This window comes from Gracilinanus agilis, chromosome 2 (assembly GCF_016433145.1).
Source record: "Gracilinanus agilis isolate LMUSP501 chromosome 2, AgileGrace, whole genome shotgun sequence".
Taxonomy (NCBI): domain Eukaryota; kingdom Metazoa; phylum Chordata; class Mammalia; order Didelphimorphia; family Didelphidae; genus Gracilinanus; species Gracilinanus agilis.
The window spans coordinates 41,056,104-41,070,109 of NC_058131.1; the positions used below are offsets into that span (position 1 = coordinate 41,056,104).

The following is a 14,006-nucleotide window of genomic DNA, read 5'->3' on the forward strand; positions in this document are numbered from 1 at the left end:
GTAGGGAGGTGCAGGGTTGGGGCATAAGTGATGTGGGACAGAAGGCCCAGTGGACATCCATCAGCTGTTGCTCCTTCCTTCCTCTCTTGCTCTCTGAGTGTGCTGTGCTGGGTAGCAAGGGGTGTTCAGGGGCCTCATCATCTCTAGGTCTCAGTGGAAGCAGCAGGGTAGAAGGGAGAGGAGAATTTGGAGGAGAGAAGGGGACTAGCCCCCCACTTTTTACATGGGGGGCTCACTACAGAGCACAATCTCCAGGTCCTTGCGGTAGAGCTTCCCAGCTTCAGCCAAAGACATAACACTCTTTCTGTAGCTTGTGAGGTTCTGGATATTCATTTCCTGGGAGACCAGAGGAGAGGGAGAGAATGGGAGAGGAGTCAAGAAAATTGGCCACTTAGGAACGCAGGACGATAACACCTTCCACCTCCCCTTCCTCACTGCTCATAGTTGAACCCTTTCTACAGCTAGAACCACTCCAGAAGAATACAAAAGGCTGACCTGAAACACCACTTGAATATCCCACTGAACTCGGGAATCTGAGTCTTTGCTTGGACTCTGATCCACAATCTAATCCTAGCCCTAATCTTGATTTTTGAAACAAATCCCTTTCACTCAGTCTCCTCCTCCAGACAAACAATCCATGCCCCTGAAGGTCTTGGAATATTTGATAGGGTCAGTGGCAATCTGAGACATATCCCACCATCCTTAGATCTAGGGGGATCAAACTTTCAAAGGACTCTGCTGAAGGAAGCTGTTAGGGCAAACAGAGGTGCTTAGATATTTGCCTCTCCTGCAGTGGAGACTAAAGCCCCATATCATATCACCCAATAGCTTCTCTTGGAATGGGAACAAATGTTTAAGTTGATTACACTTGTATGTGGAACCTGTCTAAATACCAGCCTCTTTAAAATGGGTTAAGTCCATGTTAAATGGAGGTCAATTTTAAATGGGCCATCTGGACCAATTTATACTTTTGCAGTATTGTTTTGTAAAGCTAAATTAGGGAAAGAGTCCAAAGTTCAGAATAGCCACTGGGACAGAAACCCATCAGCAAACAGTATTAGAATATTGTGTAATTCATTTTTTAGAAGTATTTCAGACAGGGGCAGCTGAGTAGCTCAGTAGATTGAGAGTCAGACCTAGAGACGGGAGGTCCTAGGTGCAAATCCAGCCTCAGACACTTCCAAGCTGTGTGACCCTGGGCAAGTCACTTGACCCCCATTGCCCACCCTTCTTACCACTCTTCCACCTAGGAGCCAATACACAGAAGTTAAGGGTTTAAAAAAAACAACAAAAAAAAATTTCAGACATCACTTGGTATGTGTGCTTGGTCACCATGGTGGCCAGCAATAGAGACATTGGATAATTCCTGGAAGCTAAATACTTAGTAGTTACCCTATTTGTCTAGTAGATTCATGTGATTACCCTCATTTTGCTGAAAACAGTACCAAAGAGGTGACTGACTGAAGGACCAAGCCTATTTATCACTGTGCGTTTCTTCGGTTCCCTGAGCTCTGCTGCCCGCCATATTGTTTTATGGCAGCGACCTCTAGCATCTTTTCTCTGTGGTTCCAACGTGAACCACTTGGTTTATTTGAGACTTGCCCTCTTCATCTTCCTGCTTCCCTGCTCTTCTCTAGCTTTTTGGCAAAAGGTGGCCTGCAAACATTCGAACACTTCTAAGGCCATCTTTTTGAAAAACTGTGAGCTGGGAAGTCAAAGTCAGCATCTCCTAGTGCAAGACCCTGCTCTAAGCCTGGGAGAGCCACCATTTAATTAGGACAGTACTCTTTTCAGTCTGTCCTGTGCCAATTGGAAGGCAAAGAAAAAAGTGAGGGAAAAGCAGGTATCCTGTGCTTGAGACCCTGAGCTTTTTACAAGTCCACACTGCAGGGAAATAAGAAAGTGTGAGGACTGGGCATTGAGGTGAACCTAGAAGCAGGGAGCTGCTTTTCTGGGTGTTTTACACAGAGCTGGCCAAGGATCCATTTGGATGCTCTCTTTGTGGGACTTCTTGGGAAAGGAGATAGATGGCTTGATAAAGCTGTTTCTAGAGGCCCCAAACATGTATAAGAACTCCACAGTTTCCATCTCCTGGCTTCTCTGGCTTCCTTCAGCTCCCATCTAAAATCCAACCCTAGGAAGCTTTTTTCAATCTCTCTTAATTAATAGAGATTGTCTTGTCTCTCTCTATGTTACCAACACAGCATAATGCCTGGCAAAATACAGGCACTTAATGTTTATTAACAAAATCCCAAGAGCTCCCACCAAAATGACTCACGTCTTTGAAGCATAAGGATCCACCATAATTGCCTCTCCTTTCCCCAGACTGGGTTCTAGCTCTATAAATAATTGCCCCTAGTCTGTACCATCTTCTCCCTTTAAACGACCAAACATCAAGCCTGCAGAGTGGTTGTGGTGGAAGGTTCTTCAGGTGAGATGATAGCATTAATGTCCTGTGCTCCCTAACTGTGGGTCAAAAATCAAATGTTCCTTGGAAAGTGGTACTGGATGGAAGCAACCACTCAAAACTGAGAACATAGCTCCAGGATGTGTGTATCATGCTCCCCATTAAAGCTTAGGACTGATCGCTTCACACATCTGAGTCTAAACCTTTTAGCTATTTTTCATGCTATAAGTTACTAGGAAGGTGGAAGTATTTACAATAACATTTGTGTTTTTGTGGGTATTTGGAGGACTGTTGCGCCCACTCCCATAAGCATATTCTCCATTTTTATCCCAGTTCACACTCCTTTTCTTTTTCCTTTTTAAGCCTTTACTATTGCTTTCTTAGAATCAATGTAAGTATTGGTTCCAAGGCAGAAAGAGCAGTAAGGGCTAGGCAACTGGGGTCAAGTGACTTATGTAGGGTCATATAGCTAGGAAGTGACTGAGGCAAGATTAGTACCCAGATCCTCCTGATTTCAGTTCTGAGCCACCCAGCCGCCCCGGTTCTCCTTTTTAAAAAATAGAATTTGTTGGGGATAGTGAGGTGGCTCAGTGGATAGAGAGCTAGGCCTGGAGGCAGGAGGTCCTGGGTTCAAATGTGGTCTCAGACACTTCCTAGCTGTGTGACCCTAGATAATTTACTTAACCCCCATTGCCTAAAGCCTTTACTGCTCTTTTGCCTTAAAACCAATAAATAATATTAATTCTAGGACAGAAGGCAATGGTTATTATTATTTAAAGAAAATTGTTGACATTTTAACTTTTCCCTCATTCAGATTTGAACCAAGTCTATTGTTTCCCCCTACTTCTCCAAGATATTTTTTATTCGCCCTCAGAAGTAACCCTCTAGTTCACATCTTAGTCCTACTTAGACTTTGTGAATCTTGGCTCTCTAGTGGCTTCCCCAGCTCTTGCCATCCCACCGGGTTCAAAATACTGCCACAGATTTGGGTTTCTCTGGCAGTGACTTTAATTATTTTGCTTCCTCGCTTGTTTGGAATTACCAGACCATTGGCCAACCCATCCTCACCCTCTGCTCTCTCCCCTACGCCATCTAGAAACATACCCACATATTCACACTACTTAGAGAGGCATTCTTGGGAGTTTTAATTCTTTCTAAGCTTTTTTTTCCCCCACACCCCATACCAGTTCAGAGCTATGAAAAGAGTTAGTTAGAAAGGCAACATAATTATGGGAGGGCCATACTTGAATTTAGGGGTTCTCATCTGCTCCAGGAAAATAAACTTGCTGGTGTCCCCTTTTTTCTTACTTGGCCTCTCCTTGAGCTTATCCTGTTGGCTGTTTCCCACTTCACATCTGTCCCTTCCATCCAAATCCCCTTTCACCTAGGAAGCTTGCTCAGATTAGACAATTTGGCTGGTATAAATCCTCAGATTTCTATGGGATAGGCTGTCAGAATTGGGGTTCCTAGTACCACCCCTGAAAAAGCTCCCCCAAAGACTTCCTCCTCACCTTCTTGTTTTTCTCATACAGATCCTTCAGAAGGGCGTCCAGTTCATTCTCGTCAATGTAGCCACTCCCGTCCTGTGCAAGGAGTGCAGATGCTTGTCAGGGGATCTCTAATAATTCCCTCATCCCGCACCCATCCTTGTTCCAACTCAAGCTCTAGGAACCTCATCTTCCCATAACTCACCACAAGGGGAGGAAATGAATGTTAAACCAACTAGCCAGTCTAGTCAGTTCAGTCAAATAACAATTTTAATGGGGAAAAAAGTCAGTCATTCAGTTATTTAAACTGGCCATCTATTTTCCTCAAAACAGTTCTTCTGACACATGGATTACTTTATTCTCCTGTTATTATTCTCTAGGACCGAACAGATCGCAGAGTAAAAAAAGGTTCAGAGCACTTCCTGGATGCCATTCTTGAGATGGGGTTTTAAGAGAAAGTTAAAGATGCCAAGAGCACGTATTCAGTTTCCTGAGACAGGTGTGAGGGCTGCTACCACCATGTCCCATGAAAGATGTCCTTGTGTCAAGGAAAATGATCAATGGAGTTGATTAGTCTATGGGGAGCTAGATGAGAGCAAGACAGCCTAAACCTGACAGGATATTTCTGATCGTTTTTCTTCTGCTCTGGGGGTTCAGATCCCCTGTCTCTGGTGTTCCCCCACTAGATATAGCACCTTGATTGCTTTTATGCATTCTGGCTTTCTTTTTTACCTTGTCATAAAATGTGAAGATCGCATTGAACTCTTCTGAAGTCAGCTTCATGCCCTGTAAGGATCAAATATGAATGACTGAATAAATACAAATAAATTTAAAAGGCAGGGGAGCCTCGTGGAAGCAAATTTCAGTAAGAAGAGGAAAACAGACACTGAAAAGGGAAAGAAAAAAGAACTGTTTTACCTGAAATTTAAGGAGAAAATTTTCCTGTACAGGCAACAGTCTGGAAGGAAAATGTTAGAGTGTAGATTAGACAATAGACAAGAGAAACTGAGGTAGGGCAAAGGATTCTGGGAGAGGGTTAGTCTCTACAGAGAAGTTTGAAAAGTCCAAATATAGGAGAAAACAAATGAAATGACTTGGTGGAGATCATGTAGCACTATTTAGTTTTCTCATTTCTGGGAAATCTCATCCAGTCTTTTTTTTTTTTTTTAACCCTTACTTTCTGTCTTAGTAATAATTCTAAGACAGAAGGGCAAAGTCTAGGCAAACAAGGTTAACTGACTTGTCCAGAATCACACAGCTAGGAAGTATCTGAGGTCAAATTTGAACCCAGGTCTTCTTGACTCCAGGCTTGGTGCTCTATCCACTGTGCCACTTAGTTGCCCCCAATCTCATCCCCTCTTGTGACTTCCTTTATCATTTAGTTTAAGGCCAAATTTATATCCCAAGCAAAAATTCTTATTTCTGAATTTCAGTTCTGCATTTCCAGGTTCCTGCTAGATATCTCTATCTTTTCAACATTCTCTTTGGAAACATTTCAAATATAACACATCCACAGCAGAACTCATCCAGTTTTCTTATTAAACTCATTCTTCCTCCTATGTTCCCCATTTGTAGTGGATGCTACTGCTACCCTCGTACTCATACGGGCTCAAAATGTTAGCATCATCCTTGATTTTTTTTTTTTTAAACCCTTACCTTCCATCTTGGAATCAATACTAAGTATTGGTTCTATGGCAGAAGGGCGGTAAGGGCTAAGCAATGGGGGTTGAAGTGACTTGCCCAGGATCACAAATCTAGGAAGTGGCTAAGGTCAGGCCTGGCTCTCAATCCACAGAGCTCCCCAGCTGCCCCAACATACTCGATTCTTCCCTCTCCCTCATCCCAAATATCCAATCAATTGTCAAGTGCTATTGATCCTACCTGTGAAATATCTCTTATCATAGGTACCCTTTTTCCATTCACATTCATCACTCTTATCTCAAGCCTTTCTCAACTCTTTCCTGGATTATTAATATAGCCTCCTAACTGGACTCTCAGCTTCTATTCTTCCCCTCTTTCTTTCATATTGCTGCCCAAGTAATCTTTCCAATGTATAGTTTAATCACATAATACCTCTCAATTAAGAAAACTGCAGTATTTCCTCATGGTCAATGGGATAAAACAGAAATTCTTTGGCCAGGCATTTGAGTCCCTTTAGCTTTAATTTCTCCTTCTAGCCTTATTTCGTGGCATTCCCATTCAAATGTTCTATGTTTCAGTAGAACTGGACCATATATTTTCCCTAATTTCTTGATGCTCTCTCTTATCTCTGTCTATCCACACAATATCTCCAATTCCATGAACTCCCCTCCCTCCATTATTCCTCTTCCCATTCTTCTCCTCTGGCAAGATCTACTTCAGGAAGCATCTCATTCATGAAACCTTCCCTGAGCCTTCCAGATAGAAAATATCCCTCCTTCCATGAACTTCTTAGGCCAGTCGTGATTTCTCTTATGCACATTATAATTTTCTAATTTATCTTATAGTAATTTATATCCCTGCCTCTTCCTTTCCCCCTGTTCCTCATGGTTGGAAGCTCCTTGTGTTATTTTTCATCTTTGTATTATTAGCCCCTAGCACATAGTAGGGACATAATGAATATTTCTTGAATTTGGCTAGAAGATGCCTTTCTTTTTGGTTGGCCAGAAGTGATGAGATCACAGCCACAGGCAGCAGAGCTGAGGACTTGTAGGACACTTGTCATAATGACATTGGAGGTATGAGGTGGTTCTTACCGGGACATCTCTGAGAGGCCCAATTTACCATCTCCATTTAAGTCAAACATACGCAGCTGTTGAGAAAAGAAAGATATTTGGGTTACTGGTTGGCAAGCCAACTGGCTAGCCCCCTTCATGTATGCATTCGAATCTGGCAAAGATCCATCTGACACTGAGTCTTTCAAACTTCGGCCATTTTCCAGCTACCTCCTGTTTAACAGATATTTTCCAGGTTTTGTTGGAAAAGAAAAGGAAGGGGATGATGTGCAGAAATGCCCTGAGATTGCTTACTTCCTTCTGAGGCTGGGTGGAGGTCAGGAACATCATCAACATCACTTAGAAATGGTGCCCAAGTGAGAGCAGGGAGCCTACAAAAGCTCCGTCCTCTCCTTTCTTCCTATAGTAGAGAAGCTAAGAAACCTGTTTCTCATCTCTCAGTAAGCTATAATTGGCTTATTTTCAGAGTCTTGCCTAGCTCTCTTCCCTCATCTCTTCCTTGCTGGAGCAGCTGTGGTTGCTATGGAAATGGCCAGTCCCCAAAGTCTCCTGCTGGCTTTGGGGTTTAGACGGGTTTAGATTTTTCAGCTGGTTCTTGAAAGGATGAAGCTTGGAGGGTGGGGAGCAGCAATTGGATGTCACAGGCATGGCTGAAGTAAGGGTTCTTGGGTCTTACATAACTGGTATTCTAGAACTCACTGAGGGACCAGAGCCCCATCAGCTTGGGACAAAGACTGTGTTCCAGTTTAATTCTTCTATCCTAGGAGGAAGCTTTGTACTTACTATGGTCTGTGTATACTCTTGGAGCTTGGGCTCATCATAGGGCCGGTTAGCTTTCTTCAGCAGATCTGACAGGAATCCCTGAAAACACAGAAGGAATCAGTGACCCAGAAAGCCTACAGTGACATTGGTGGGATTAAGTAATAGTCCTGAAGACAACTGGCCTGTCTAAGGCACGGGTAGGAGAGCAAGAAGAAAGAAGAAATGTGATAAAGAGGATAGAGATAGGTAGAGGAGGTCGTGGAAGGCTATCAATGATTTCCTCAGGTTGTCTTTGCTTTAGTCAATGATTGAGAATTTGCTCTGGTCAGGGACATGCCTGCCCTGCATATCTGGTCCAAAGGGAAGGGCATGTCTGGTTGGGTTACATTCCCAGTCTCTCATTTCTTCTCCCAGTTTCGGAGTGGCAGGGAAGGGGGCCAGTCACACTCAAATTTGGTACCCAATCATTACACCTGGAAATTAGAAACCCCAACTCAGGAAAGCTCCCATCCCAGAAGAACATCGCCTCTCCAACACACACCGTGGGTGTGAGCACACTGCTCCTTCACCCCGTCACCCAGAGGATGCGTCATCTCACACCTAACTCTGTGCCTGGCCTAGAGCTGAGAAAACTGAGAAGTGTCTTGGCTTTCCAGGTGGGAATCTTCTAATTACCCTTTTCACAAGATGTGCAGTGGAGGGATCAAACCTGTTTATATTCTTTTCAAGTCTTGTCCCTCCTTCTTCCTACTTTCACCCCACAGGCAACCTTCTTCCCCAGACTCCTACATCTTGTGAATATAGTAAGATGAACAATAATACATTACCCAGGAACATCCAGGCTTACAGGCGCCATCTTTTCATTTTCCATTGCAACTTACCTTGAGTTCATTGGCTTCGATGTAGCCACTTCTGTCAGTGTCATATTTCCGCCAAGCCTGCAAAGGAATTATTGGACCGTTAGCAAAGAGAGCCCCATATGGCCATCAGTATGCCCACTCTTTTGTGTTTATTGTTTCACCACACTGGGTACAGGGCATCTTATCACACAATGTCAGCATTGGTTGGAAGAGAGAAAAGACCTTTGAGAACCCAATCAGTTCTTTAGACTTTCAGGCTCCATTTTTTGACTTATCCTCTCAAATATTTGTCTCCCTTTCTTTCTCTAGGCTATCTCTTTCTCACCTTTGCCTACACCCTCTAGGCCTTAGCCTCTCAAGCCAGCCTCCCAATCCCAGTTCCCTGGAATTTTGTAAACATTTTTGCTGCCTCAACCCTATTCGGAAAAATAGATCGACACTGGGGATAAGCAGACAAAATGAACACACTCCTGGCCTTTCAGGAATTTATATTATCTTGGGATGAGGAGGGTGAGAGTAGGGCAGGTCCAGGATAAATGTACAGGTTTAAAAGACAGATGCAAAGTATATGAGCAATGACTGAGTAGGTCAGTCAGAAGGCATTGGGAGAGGAGGTGATACCTGAGCTGATAGTCGAAGGAAGACAAGAGTTGGGGATGAGGGAGAAAAGCCATTCCTGGCATGTTTGGGAAAATACTTCTTCATGGAGAGTGAATTTAGAATGGAGAGTCTGGGGAACAGGAGGCTGCAGTGGTTTGCCTGTAATACAGAAGGAATGAAATAAAGCTGGAAAACCAGGCTGGAGTTAGATGGTGAAGGACCTTAATTGACATGCTGGGGAGTTTATATTTTATTCTAGAGACACTAGGGAACCATGGAAGATTTGTGAGCAGGAGATTGACATGATCAGACCTATTCCTTAGGTCACTTTGGTAGCTGAGTGCAGGATTGAAGAAGGTAGAGCCTAGGGCCACAGAAACTATTTGTTGTTATTCAGTTATGTTTGATCCTTTGTGACTCCATTTAGGGTTTTCTTGACAAAAATACTGGAGTGGTTTGCCATTTCCTTCACCAGCTCATTTTACAGATGAGGAAAATGAGGCAAGGAGGGTTTAGTGATTTGCCCAGGGTCATATGGCTGATAAGTGTCTGAGACCATATTTGAACTCTGGTCTTCCTGATAACCAGGTCTGGTGCTCTATCCACTGTCACTTCATTGCCCAGGGAGAGAGATTAGTTAGACTATTAGAATAATCTTCGTGAGGGTCTTGAAGGGTATCTGTATGTGTGTGTGTGTGTGTGTGTGTGTGTGTGTGTGTGTTGGCCATGTAATTTGGAGGGAAAGGGTGGATTTGAGAGGAATGTGAAGGTAGACTGACACAGACCCACAAGCACTGTATATAGTATGAATGAGGGGTGAAGGAAAAGGAAGAAATAAGGATGACTGAGGATATGAACAAGGGAATTAAGGGAGGAAGATGAATATGATTTTGGACAGGCTGAGTTTAAAATACTGATAAACTCTGGAGATAGAGATAACCAACTTGAAGCTGGATATGTAGGACTAGAATTTAGGTCTTCCTTCCTTCCTTCCTTCCTTTCCTCCCTCCCTCCCTTCCTTCCTTCCTTCTTTCCTTCCTTTCCTTCTTTCCTTCCTTTCCTCCCTCCCTTCCTTCCTTCCTTTCCTTCCTTTCCTTCCTTCCTTCCTTCCTTCCTTCCTTCCTTCCTTCCTTCCTTCCTTCCTTCCTTCCTTCCTTCCTTCCTTCCTTCCTTCCTTCCTTNTGCAAGTACATTCATAAATAAGTCACTTTAATTCAACTCAGAAACTTCTAATAGGTCACATCACAGAAGTCTTCAAATAAAATTTGATTATTTCTTGGAGAAAGGATACAAGACTTTGTGCAGATTAAACTAGATGATCTCCAATGATCCTTTTCTTCCTTCCTTCCTTCCTTCCTTCCTTCCTTCCTTCCTTCCTTCCTTCCTTCCTTCCTTCCTTTCCTCCCTCTCACTTTCCCTTCTTCCCTTCCTTTTTCTCTCCCTCCCTTTCTCCTTCCTTCCTTCCCTTCCTTCTAAACACTCTTAGCTTCTGTCTTAGAATCAATGCAAAGTATTGATTCCAAGGCAGAAGAGTGATAAGGGCTAGGCAATGGGGAGTTAAGTGACTTGCCCAAGATCATACAGCTAGGAAATGTCTGAGGCCACATTTGAATCCAGAAGCTCTTGTATCCAGGCTTAGCTCTCTACCACTGAATCACCTTGTTGCCCCAGCCAAGTACTTTCTTCATAACAATGTTGTAAATTAAAAAAAATCTTTTTTTTTCTTTCAATGTGGCTAATGTGGAAATATGTTTTGTGAGACTTCACAAGTGTAATCGAGTATCATATTCCTTGACTTCTCAATGGATGGGGGAGGAGACAGAGGGAGGAAAAGAATTTGGAACTCAAGAAAAAGAATTTAAAAAGAAAACCCCAATTCTGTAAGGTAGTTGGTGCCCCCATTTTAAAGATGAGGACAAATGACTTATCTGTAAGTCCCATATCTAGCAAGAGTTGAGAACTGGGATTTGAGCCCACCTCTTTTCCCCCTCTTAAAGTTACTGCTTTTTCTACTGAGCAGAAAAACAAAGCCTAGTAAATAGCTTCAGTTCTGTGTTGCAGCAAACTAATTGGAGGATATCTGTTTGGGAGAACGCCTCCTTTCTTCAAGAAAACCCTCACACCCAACTCCATTGGATGATTCCTGGGTGGAGGAAGAATGGATAAATGCTTCCTTTAAAGGATGGAAAAGGGACATCCACACCTTTTTTTTTCTGGTGAAAGAAGCCAGTGACAGGAGACAGAAGTGGGAGGGGGGCTAGCTGGCTGCTGGAGAGAGGACCGCTCAGACCCCAGGCTGCTCAGAGAGTGAAGTGTCTGCACCAGATTTTGAAATGAGATCATTCCAAGTCCCAACTTTTCCTTCCTTCCTTCCCTCCCTCTCTCGCTGGTCTTCGCTGGCTCTCATCCTTTAGCATAATGCCATTGGATCATTATTCTTTTGTCATTGGAGATAAAGAGTGAGCCCGGAGGCTTTTGAAATTCCAAAGGAGTCCTGATGCTGGGCTAAAATTAGAGAGAGCCTCAGCGCCCTGAGCAGGTGGGATTCATGTTCTCTGAGAGCACAAACCTTTCAGTGCTTTGGAGCAAACCTATTTCATGTTTTTGGCTGATAAAAGCTGAAAGGGGGAAAGACTCCGGAGGGGCGGGACCTCAGGAGGCTATTATCCCGGGACATCTGCCTTTTAGCTATTGTGCCGCTCCGGAGGGCTGAAGCCCGAGATGGATTCCAAACCATTTCAGCCACGGACTGAAGGAGGATGATCACAGATATTTGGCCTGCTTTCAGCTCCCTTTTAATCCGTCTCCACGCTCTGCTCAAATTAATCTTGACATTCTGGTTCTAGATAGGACTATTCTTCACTACCTGCCCTCCCTCTTTCATTTACTCTGTATAGATCTTGCCACCCCTGTTTAGAAAGTATCCCTTTAATTTTAAATTTAATTTAAAATTTTAAACCCTTACCTTCCATCTTAGAACCAATATTGTGTATTGGTTCCAAGGCAGAAGAGCAGTAAGGGCTAGGTATTGGGGATTAAGTGACTTGTCCAGGATCACACAGCTAGGAAGTGTCTGAGGTCAGATTTGAACTCAGGACCTCTCATTTCTAGATCTGGCTCTCAATCCACTGAGCCACGCAGCTACCCTCTAGAATGTATCCCTTAAAAAAAACCCCAAACTCTTACCTTGTATCTTAGAATTGATACTAAGTATTGGTTCCAAGGCAGAAGAGTGGTAAAGGCTGGGCCGTTAAGGCTAGGTGACCTGCCCAGGATCACGCAGCTAGGAAGTGTCAATTCAGATTTGAACCCAGGACCTTGTGTCTCTAGTCCTGACTCTGTCTACTAAGGAATGTATCTTTCTTGAAGGCAGGGACTATTTTAACTTTTCTTTGTATCCTAGAGCTCAACACAGTGCCTGGCCCCTAGGAAACATTTAAAAAATATTTGTTAGCATACTCATGAGGAAAAGAAGGAACTAGATATGAAAAAAAAATAAATTATGGAGAAGGGATGTTAGATCGGTTCAAGAGGTAATTGGTGTATTTGGATATGGGCCGCCCGGAGCTGTTTCCTTTGTTTAGTCAGGTGAATAACCCAGCATAGGTGACCCTAATCCAAGTGCCAGCCAGGAATGTACTTGGACTTCCTTGAAGGAAAAACGAGTTAAAGACGGTTTTTAGTTACACAGCAGACAAAGAAGACCACCGATGTATTGGATTCTCTCCCGGCTGGCGCCGCTTCTTCATGGTGCTCCCATCTGAAGGCGAATGCCAGTTGTGATGCCAAGAATGGTGGGATTTTAAGTGTGTCCCCCCACCCTGAGAAACCGTTAGTTCCTTGCCAATGTGTATTCCCGATGAGGGTTTCCTCGAAGGGTTTTTGTTTCTTGGGTTCCATTTCTAGTCATTTTTTGGCCATGAATCTTGGTGGTAGGACTATTAAATGGACATTGAGTTAGCACATGATTAAAACAGTAACATGAACCCCATTTTTGAAAATGGCTGTTTGCCGGAGAAGACCCAGAGTGTAGGCTGTGGGGATGGTTTGAATTTGGCATTGAGTGATCAAGTGAAGGACAGGCAGATTATTAGCAAATAATTACTGGTCTGTGTGAGCCCTGCTCAGTTCTGTAATACACAAAGGCCATGTAAGATGTTGGAATGCTGAGGTCATTTTTTAATAGATAAAGAATGGGAAACTTTGTCTAGCAATATCCATGGACGCTGATGAAATGATTTCTGTAGTCACACAATGAGTCTGAAGCAGAAGTAAGACTTGAATTCAGGACATTTCCTTTTCTTGGGCCTCGGTTTTTCTATCTTTAGCAAAAGAATGCATTAGCTTAGAGGTGGGAGGTCCTGGGTTCAAATGTGTGACCTTAGGCAAGTCACTTAAACCCACTGTCTAGCTCAGGGGTCAGCAACGTATGGCTCTCGAGCCATATCTGGCTCTTTTGAGGGTCAGATAGGGCTCTTTCTGCAGGAGCCATAAAGTCCATTTTTTTTCAGGCGCTGTTATAGGAGCGGCACTGTGAGCACTGGACGGCTCTCACGAAATTACATTTTAAAAAATGTGGCGTTTATGGCTCTCACAGCCAAAAAGGTTGCCGACCCCTGCTCTAGCCCTTATCGCTTTTCTACCTTGGAACCAATATATAAGGGTTAAAAGATAAGGGTTAAAAAAAAATCAAGACTGCATTAGCCCCCTCCCTTCCTTTCCTCAGGGGGTTATAATGAAGGGGGACAGAATGGCTGCAAAGTATTTCAAAACTCCCTCAAGAAAATTGTTGGGTCATCCCAACTGGTCATTAGTATATTGTGCTGAAGGCCAACCTCGGGGCCTCCCCAGTCCCAGAGGAAGCCCAAGAGCTTGGTTTCTTGGATCACCCTGTTCTCCTTGGAACAGGGCTCTGGGCTATTTCTCCAAATGAATGGCAACTTCAGGAAGTGTCTGTCTTATGGGAGGAAGAATAGCAGGCACGGGCCTCCCAGGACACCCCAGAATTTACCTCCATGAATTCTGCACTGGAGCCCACATGTTGCCTGAAGCATAGCAGGAAGTTTTCCTCTGTAGGCAGGATCTGAGCCAGCTGAAGGGAACAGAGAAGAGGCCTGGGTGAGCATTTCCTTTCACTTCCCATCCTTCACCTGGCTGCTGGGAGGTCAGTCGGCCA

The 14,006-nt window shown here is 43.8% G+C and overlaps 1 protein-coding gene across 1 annotated transcript in view; it reads right to left on the reverse strand.

Moving 5' to 3' along the window:
* Positions 1-219: 219 nt before the first annotated feature.
* CALB2 (calbindin 2) overlaps positions 220-14,006 on the reverse strand; it is a 33,692-nt gene continuing 19,905 nt past the window's right edge. Inside the window, exons 4-11 of the mRNA XM_044660467.1 lie at positions 13,842-13,922; positions 8,252-8,308; positions 7,392-7,469; positions 6,630-6,685; positions 4,813-4,852; positions 4,627-4,680; positions 3,919-3,990; positions 220-336 (exon numbers count right to left, since the gene is read on the reverse strand). Of these exons, the coding sequence (XP_044516402.1) occupies positions 220-336; positions 3,919-3,990; positions 4,627-4,680; positions 4,813-4,852; positions 6,630-6,685; positions 7,392-7,469; positions 8,252-8,308; positions 13,842-13,922 (555 nt within the window). The remainder of the gene's footprint in view (positions 337-3,918; positions 3,991-4,626; positions 4,681-4,812; positions 4,853-6,629; positions 6,686-7,391; positions 7,470-8,251; positions 8,309-13,841; positions 13,923-14,006) is intronic.